This window comes from Salvia hispanica, unplaced genomic scaffold (assembly GCF_023119035.1).
Source record: "Salvia hispanica cultivar TCC Black 2014 unplaced genomic scaffold, UniMelb_Shisp_WGS_1.0 HiC_scaffold_68, whole genome shotgun sequence".
Lineage (NCBI taxonomy): Eukaryota > Viridiplantae > Streptophyta > Magnoliopsida > Lamiales > Lamiaceae > Salvia > Salvia hispanica.
This window is the reverse complement of record NW_025952443.1, coordinates 1,905-11,091: the sequence shown is the minus strand read 5'-3', so window position 1 is coordinate 11,091 and position 9,187 is coordinate 1,905. Positions and strand designations below refer to the sequence as shown.

Sequence of the window (9,187 nt, the reverse complement as noted above, 5' to 3'; positions counted from 1 at the left end):
AAAGCATAATTTTAAAATATTTAAATAATGTTTGTAAAGTTAAAATCTATTCATAATAGGAGCAATGCTTTTAATTTGTGATTTCATTAATTTTCATGTTTGCATCACTTTAATATATTTATCGAACTTAAGTTGTATGTTTAAGGCTAAGTAATTGAACTTAGTTGCATTGAAACGCTAGAAACAATAAATCTGTTTACTTATTTAAACCTACTTAGTTTGACTCTCCTTTGCATTCCGGGAAAGGACAGACAAAGAAAATACATAATGTAGCTTATTATTATGTTCGACACGATACATTCAAATTAATTGGATACTACCAAAAATAAAGGACAAAATCATAAAGATACCGTACGTGGTTGATGAAGTTTGCAACAAGGTCTGGCAATGGCCCTCGGGAGCAACAGCGGTGGTGAAGCTGAGCTGGTGAGTTCAGCCGCTCATCGAGGTACACGTATCGGTCTACATTGCACTTTCTACAGCTTGTATCTTTCTAATGTAGTTTGTTTACAAAGACAAAGGGAACATGAAAGAAGAATATAGAGCAAATTAGTATTTGTAAATACACAAAGGGAAAATAAAAGAAGAAATTAATACACTCAACTAACCAGATATATATCAACTTCAAACTACGGATAGATATCCACCTCAAAAATTTCGGAGGTCAAACCTGAATTTCTGATCTTTGTTGCAATGTGTTTGGTTGTTACCATTTTAAACTTTTGCAGTTTAGACATCTTCTGAATCTCTTCCGGGAGTGTCTCCAGATGTGGACAGTTACTGATTTCTATTTCCTCAACACGCCACATTGCATACTCTTCAACTTGTATCTTTCTAAGATTCCACAAATCTTTGATGCAAAGCACTTCGAGCCCGAAAAACCCGTAGCTCAGGGTCACCCTCATTTCTCGACCAGTGTATGCATTTTGCAGTTTGAGGTAGGTTAGGGATTCGAGCTTCTCTAATATTGGCATGGGGTCTTCGGCAAGACAAGTATTTACCAATGTTATGCACCTAATATTCTGAGGTGTATTATCTGCACTTGGTAGCTTACCTATGCGCCCATCTAGTTTTAGTACCTCAAGTCTTCCTATAACACCAATTTCATCCAAACACGGCATGCTTCTAAAACGAAACCCTCTTACAGAAAGTTCATCAAAGTTTGGAAACTTAGCTAGAGATTCAAAGAGTGTGCCTAAATCTGAGTTTTCATCAACTTCTTCAATGCCCAACGTTAGGAGTTCAATCACATTAGACATGTGGAGATCATAAATCGAGATGTATGCTAGGGTCTCCAGATTCAACAGCACATCAACTTTCAAGGGCTTCTGGAGAATCACATTAGACATGTGGAGATGACGAAGGCTGTTCATTTCCCATATAATGTCCGGGACCTCCACCATAAAGTTATGAGCTATGTCAAGAGCCTCAAGCTTTTTCAAGCCCCCCAACGAGTGTGGGATCTCTTGTAAGTAATTATTTCTCAATCCCAAATAAATTAACTCAATCAATGTGCTGATTGAATCTGATAAAGTCTTCACCCCAAAATCTTCCATGTCAAGTATTTTGACTCGTTCAAAACTCTCCCAATAAGACGAGCTAGCATTGTCTAAGTAGCCACCACCTCCATGGAAGATGAGAGAAAGAAGTTGTTCACTATCTTGATTCGTGAAATAATTAAACTTCTCTCGTCCACGATGGATAACACGATGACGAGCATTCTGAGAAGGTCTAATATTTCCATTGCTACTTAAGATTTCCAAGCCCATTTCTTCCTCTGCTTTTCGGATTGATAGCATGTGTAGTAGAGGATTGAGGTGACACTTTCTCTTTCTCATGTGGAAGCCTTTCACAAAGACTTCAATAATCGACCTATGAGCTAAATCCTTTATACCTTTTTCAAAATCTAATCCATTTGCAGCCCAAATTTGTTTCAACTTTTCCTCTCTCATTATTGCATTCTCCTTGAAAAGGGAAAGAAGCAAGAAATGTGGCTTGAATTCTTCGTCCAATTTGAAATACATCGGTTCCAATAACTTCAATGATCCACTCAAATCAATTGAATCAAATAGTTCTTCCCATTTAGCACCTGCAAGTCTTTGTTTTGCTTTCTGCCTTGCAACATCTATTATAGCTATCGGCAAACCCCAACATTTTTTCAACATCTCTTTTCCCTTCTTCTCCAAGTTCTTTGAGAATCTGTTCTCAACACTTGTAATTTTATCGACTGTTTTCAAAAACAATTGCCAGCTCTTATCATAATCCAATACTTTCATCTCATAAGTATAATAGGCATCGGTTGGTCTAATCTCATAGCAACTTGTTAACAGCAACAGACACCTGGTTTCAGTTAGGCCTGCATGTATATGTACGATAAGAACAATTATTACAAAAAAGGAAACTTGGAAGGCTAATGAACTGTGAACCTTAGATCATTTGGGTCTAAATTTTCTGTTCAGTTTCAGTTTATAGCATCATTTATTATTTACTTTCCAAGATTAACAAAATGGACGGAGATATATACCTCGAGATGGAAGACCTTTCAAGATGTACTTTAAGTTAATTTCTTCCGGCATATTGTCCAAAACTATGAAATATGACAATCCTTGCAGGTGCCGGCGAAGCAACCGTTGGAGACTTCGGTTGTCCATTTCTTCCAATGACAGATCTCTTCTACATACCACGATTTGCTGAATCAGTTTCATAAGTATCTCTTTGTTACTCATGTCACCAGAAATGCATACCCAAGCATGACGCTGGAACTGGCTAGCACCGGCCTTGAACAGTTGTCTGGCGAGAGTTGTCTTGCCGATGCCAATCATGCCTTTTATACACATAATCTTTGAGTCATAAGAATTTTTTAAAATCGCTCTCTTAACCAACTTCTTAACGTTTTCCTCCAACCCCACCATAACTTCTTCTTCTTCTTCTTCTTCTTCTTCTTCTTCTTCTTCTTCTTCTTTGTCTCCTGTATTTTTCTCATCAGCTCCAAACCTTGTCATCCGCATCTTTGTCACCTTGATCTCATCTTCGAGGTAATTCAATTCTCTAATGGAAAGGATAAAACTATAGCCCACGTCGATGACCTCTTGAGCCAACTCCACCAAGTCAGCCAATAAATATTTTAGTCTGCTCCTCTCTTCCATTTTCAAGTCTCTCGTGAAATCCAACATCTCTTTGAGTATTTTAATTTTCTTCTCCAACAACGAACGCGTCCAGTAATCTGTATGTATAGCATGCATACTCTCGAAATCTTGTATCTTCCCTAAGACCGCAGCCTCCACAATGTTTATGCTTCTACAATAACTGCACTTAATAAGATCGTTGCATGTATACAAAATAATAACTCCCTCCATTTTCAAATAAACTTTCATTATATTTTTTTTTCCTTGTTTTTGTTTCCCTATTTGTGTCTTGCTTCTAAAATTGGGAGTATTATTATGATATGTGATGTCTAACTTGTTAGAAAAAGGAAAAGATATTAGCTTGGAGATCAAGAAACGTGATAGCTTGGAGGACAAGAAACATATTAGTTTAGAGGCTAAGAAATACTTTGTAATACCCTATATAAGGGTGTCGTAATATTGAAGAAACCAACCAAGCCATCTATCAAAATGTAGTGTTCAAAGTTCTTCGATGTTCTTTAATTTTAGTATTTACATTTCCGGATTTCAATTCTATTATTCAACATGGTATCAGAGCAGCTAACGATCCTCCGTTAGTTTGTTCTAAACCAAAAAAACAAACAAACAGATTGTGTTCGTTTATGGTTGGATCTGTCTTCTGTTGGTTGAGATTAAAAATCAAAACTAATAACTAGTCCAGATCTTGAATATCAGCTTGCTCTTTGGGCGACCAAAAAAAAAGGTAAATTTATCTCAAATCACTCGGAGACAGCCTGTTGCTGGCTTTTAATTTGGAATCCGTCACAGGGGGAAAGTCTGTCACCGGGAAGAGGGGGTTGTGGAGGCGGTTGCCGATAGGAGAAGCTCCGAGAAAGAAATCTTGGAGTCATGGTGGCCAATCTGAAGACTAAGGGCTGGCCGAAGTTTACACACACCTATGAGTCGGTGGAGGAGCCGCCACGGACGGAGAAGAAGGCTGCAGAGGAGCAGTCATGGAAGAGATCGAGTCTCCACCCCCAAAAGAGAAGAAAATATAGAAGTAGTTATCCGGCAGAGGGGGAAAGGAAGTACCCTACCGAAAGAGAGATCATGAAAGGTGACAAAGCCGCTGGTAGTGAGGAGCTGCGAAGTTTGGAGAAGAACGGAGAAGGCTGATATGGCCGAGAGGAACGGCTGACGGTAGATGCAGCAACAACAAGCTGACATTGGATAAATGAGAAGATGAAATGTTGAGAAGATAGCCGGCCCCACCAATAGAGGAGAAGCTACTGTCGAAAAGGGGGCAGCCAGGAGAGGTTGCAAACTCACATTCTAATGGATAAAGCGTTTGGCCGAGGGGGAGATATCAGCCACTTGCCAAACGATTCAATCTTCGAATCAAGGAGAGGGATTTCCGAGTACGAAGGCGGAGCAGCCAACATCTGCGCGGCGAGAGAAGAGAGATAGCGTCGCCATGCAGCCGCTGTGAAGAGCTGGTGGGAAGAACGTCACCAAATGATGATGTTGGAGGAACAACCATGGGAAAGTCCAACGCTGATCCTTGAGAAAGAGTGAGGAATCATCCAGCCGAAGGGCAGAGAACTGCCACAGCCGGATGATTCCAACCGAGCAAGAAGACTGTACGTAAGGGAAGGCCAGAGAGGCCGCATGCCATCCGCCGATATGGTGAGAAGATGAAAGGCCAGTGGCCAACCCTGAGCAACCACACCCGGAGAAGAAGGCTGACTGTAGCCGAAGAGAAAACAACAACTGTCAAGATAAGAAAAGTTCACGGTTTGTCCGGCTGAGGGGAGAGGAAGAATGCGACCGAACAACTCATCTACAATATATGATGGTCATGAAGGCCAAAGATGACCGATGATGAGGGGCGAGAAAGCTGCAAAGGCGCAGCCCACATGTCGGTGGATCCACGGAAGATTGGTAGCAAGACAACCCGGAAAGGTAAAGCAGTCGAAGAATTATCGGGCAGAGGAGGAGAAACAAAACCCTGCCGGAAGAGATGGAGTCGCCAAGAGGGCGAGAAGTAATAGGTGAATACTGGTGAAGCTTCATCAAGTAATCGGTGTTGAAGTCAGAATTTTGCTGAGAAATAGTGACATGAGAAGAACATGCAGTGGAGAGCCTTGGCGATAACACCAAAAAGAATGATACAACGAAGACGGTCAAGAAGGTCCTCGAGAAAGAGTGATGATTATTGGGCTCACGAAAGAAAAGAAGTGAAAATAATAGGCTCATAGTTTGAGTTGGAATGTGTCGAGAATGGTCCATAGATGGCTCCTGGATACGAGCTAAAACTGTCTGAGATGACTCCTGGATAAGAGCTAAAATTGTCTCGGAGCCAAGATGGCTCCGAGACACGAGCAAAAACTATCTAAGATTGGTTCCTTGACACGAGTAAAAACTGTCTAGATTGGCTCCTAGATATGAGCTAAAACTGTTTAGGTGGTCCCGGGTATGAGCAAAAACTGTCTAAGTTGGCTCTTGACACGAACGAAAACTGCCATAAAAAATTGAAGAGATCCTTGATAAGAGCCTAAACTTTCAATGAAGAAAAATGAAGCAGCTCCTCAAACTTGAAAATTGAAGATCGTGCAAGTTAAGTATCGAAAGGTTCGATACTCAACTTGAGGGGTTTGAGGGGGAGTGTTGAAATGAAGAAATCAATTAAGAGAAAATTAAGGAACCAAAACAGTCAACTCAAGAAGCTTTGAAGATGTTCTTTGCAAATTGAGTATCGGAGATCCCACTACTCAATTTGAGGGGGAGTGTTAGAAAAAAGAGAAGATATTAGCTTGGAGATCAAGAAACATGTTAGTTTGGAGGACAAGAAACATACTCCCTCCATTCCTTCATAGTTGAGTCATTTTTTCATTTCGGAAAGTTCCCTCATAGTTGAGTCATTTCCATTTATAGTAACTTTTTCCTCTTTCTTACTTTACTCTCTCTTACTTTATTCTCTCTACTTTATTCACTTTTTACTTTATTCTCTCTACCTTTTTCTCTTTCTTACTTTTTTATCTATTTATTTAACACACCCAACATTCATTTCTTAAACTCCGTGCCGAAAAGTTCCGCCTCAACTATGAGGGAACGGAGGGAGTATTAGCTTAGAGGCTAAGAAATACATTAGCTTGGTGCCCAAGAATACTTGGAGCACAAGCTTTGTAATACCCTATATAAGGGTGTCATAATATTGAAGAAACCAACCAAGCCATCTATCAAACTGTAGTTTTCAAAGTTCTTCGATGTTCTTTAATTTTAGTATTTACATTTCCGCATTTCAATTCTATTACTCAACATAACTTAAAGTGACACAATACTAAAAGCCCGTAAAAGGGAATTTGTCAAATTAATGACAAAAGATGGTCAAATACTCATCCCTCCTACACTATCCAAAAACTGAATTTAAAAATAACAAAGTTTTCTATTTTTGGAAATGTCCCATTCGCTATCTTCACGGAGAAATATGCGATGATTTATAATTCGACCATATAAACATGTGGCAACCCAAGGAAGTGAGTTCATTTCATGATTTATAAAGTATTGAATAAGCCAAAATTCGACATTCTTCCACGATTTATTTGACTCTTTGCCCTTTTTAAAAATAGAAACACACTCTCTAATTTATTTTTCTCTCCACTTTACACACTCCTACTTCTCTATTTAAAAAATAGAAACTTTTGAAATGACATGAATATTTTAGTGCACAATTGGTAAAATAAGAGAGGAAAATTGGTAAAATAGGAGGAGGGGGGAGAGAGAGAAAAATGAGTAAAGTAAGAGAGAGCAAGAGAAAATGTATTGGAATAGAGTTAGTGGACAAATTTTATTTTTTCTTAGTATATATAATTTGTAGAATATGGAATTTAGGAGCTACTTCGTATGATCGAATAGAATGGGAAAATGAAATGGTATCCCTGCCTTCATTCTATTCTTTTGTTTGGTACTCCCTCCAACCCACAAAAGATGTCACATTTTCCTTTTTAGTTTGTCCCACAAAAGATGTCACATTTCCATTTTTGGAAAAAGTTTCCTCTCACATGAATATAAAAATAATATTTCCTCTCTCCATTTAACATACAAAATAAAACCTCCTAAAATCCCGTGTCGTCCCACAAGTGTGACATCTTTTGTGGGATGGAGGGAGTATTTTTTTCACCATTCCATTTGGTATAACAATTCATTCCCCATGGCAACAGCCATTCGTTCCATTAAACCAAAGAATGGTCATTCCATTTCATTTTCCTTTCTTCTTATTTTAGATTCTAGCAAAATTATACTTTCTCCGTCTCACTTTAACGGACACATTTTCCTTTTTAGGATTTTCTGAATATAGAAACATCACCCTCTCTTACTTTATTCTCTCCACTTTACTCACAAAAATAACACTACATAAAATCTCGTGCTAGATAAAAAATGCTTCACTTATAATGGGACGCCAGGATGTTATACTCCATATGTCCTAAAGTAGTTGAGTCGTATTCCTTTTTTGGGGAGGAATGGTAGTCAAAGTAGGGTTAGTGGATAGTGAGACCCACATTATTATTAGTATTTCGAAGGTTGTATAAATTGTAAATAATTTGATGTATAATGGAAATAATTGGGATAACATTCCTTAAATGAAATGCCCATATTTTTACAGGACGGACAAAAATAGAAAGTGCACATATTTTTATATGACGACGGGAGTATTTAAATTCAATATCATCTCAAATTTATAATTTTTATATTTTATAATAAAATGTAAATTTTATTAAGATATTGCTTTCGGATCTTCATGACACATTTAGAGAAGTTGAAAATTTTACAATCATGAATTTGAAAACAACATAAAAGAAAGGAGAGAAAATACCTTTTTGTGAAATTCTCTTCTTCTTTTTGCCGGAGTGGAATTGAATTTCCCATTCAGTCACTCTCTTTTATCGATGTATAATGAGCAATTGTGATATATTTTGGAGTTGAAAGAGATTATGAACTACACATTCATAAACTCAATATGGTCACATTCATAAAAATACATAATTTTATACAAAAAAGATTAGGCAGCATAGACAGTTTAAATAATGTAAGCCATGTGAAATTTTATCTTCGTTCATGCATCCTAATTGAAAAATATTTGAAATATGTACATATAAGCTAGAATCATCACTACAACAATTTCAAGAAAACCAAAAAATTATGTCCCAATTAGCCAAAATTAAAATGTGAAGTAATTTGAGCCAACTTTTGTAATGGCCATAACCTTCTTAGGGGAAAAATAAATATCCAACTTTAGAAATCATTAATTTATCAAGCACAATCAATTCCTATAAAACCAAGGCTTCGGTTACAATTATCCATGGATTTGAGACGATAATTTGAATCTTCGGGGAATTCTCCATCTGTTTGATGAAATGCTCCAAATGTTTAATGAGATTCCCCTTTGTAGATGAAAGGGCTTTTCAGGCTCTTTTTCAACAAATTCAAATACTTGATGATAAAAAAAACTGTAAACGATTTGGTAATTAAGATAAAGCTTGCTAATGTTATCATGATTGAATCGTTTAAAAATTACTGAACTAAATCTTCTAACAACTCTCTATTTAACCAAATTAATAAAATTTCTGAAGTGAAAGATTTCAAATTCAAACATATGTAATTATCTAAATAATTTTGAAACTACTGAAATTGGGAGAAGAAAATACCTTCTTTTCGTGAATCTTTCTTATCTGTGTTGGATCTTTCGGATTCAGTTACTCTCTTTTCAATGTATTTCAGAATTGGAGGATCTTGAACTACAAATTCATAAACTCAATCTGGTCAAATTTTTGCAAGTTAAGTAAAATAGAATAGCTGGCTTACACAATTAATATTGTAAACCATGTGAAAGGGAAACAATTGAAAATAAAATAATGGGAAAATAGCTGGATTAAATGAATATAACAATATCAAACTGTCAACTGCTTATACATTAAATTTATCTCGAGATCATAACTCAGTCTCACTTTCAAAAGTTCATTTTAATGATTTAAATAATTTTCGTATGTCTCCCAAAATTTGTTCCACTTTGCTCCGGCATGGGT

The 9,187-nt window shown here is 37.1% G+C and overlaps 1 protein-coding gene across 2 annotated transcripts; it reads right to left on the bottom strand.

Moving 5' to 3' along the window:
- Positions 1-195: 195 nt before the first annotated feature.
- On the bottom strand, positions 196-8,930 carry LOC125199791 (probable disease resistance protein At1g58602). 2 transcript variants are annotated; one of them, XM_048097692.1, is made up of 5 exons: positions 8,810-8,930; positions 7,978-8,100; positions 2,525-3,306; positions 609-2,356; positions 196-493 (listed from the first exon to the last, which is right to left on the bottom strand). In XM_048097692.1, the coding sequence occupies exons 2-4, from the start codon at positions 8,028-8,030 to the stop codon at positions 630-632; spliced, it is 2,562 nt and encodes an 853-aa protein (XP_047953649.1). In that variant the 5' UTR covers positions 8,031-8,100; positions 8,810-8,930; the 3' UTR covers positions 196-493; positions 609-629. The 2 variants fall into 2 exon arrangements, with proteins under 2 accessions (XP_047953649.1, XP_047953650.1); XM_048097693.1 differs by having other exon boundaries at positions 2,525-3,297.
- Positions 8,931-9,187: the final 257 nt, after the last annotated feature.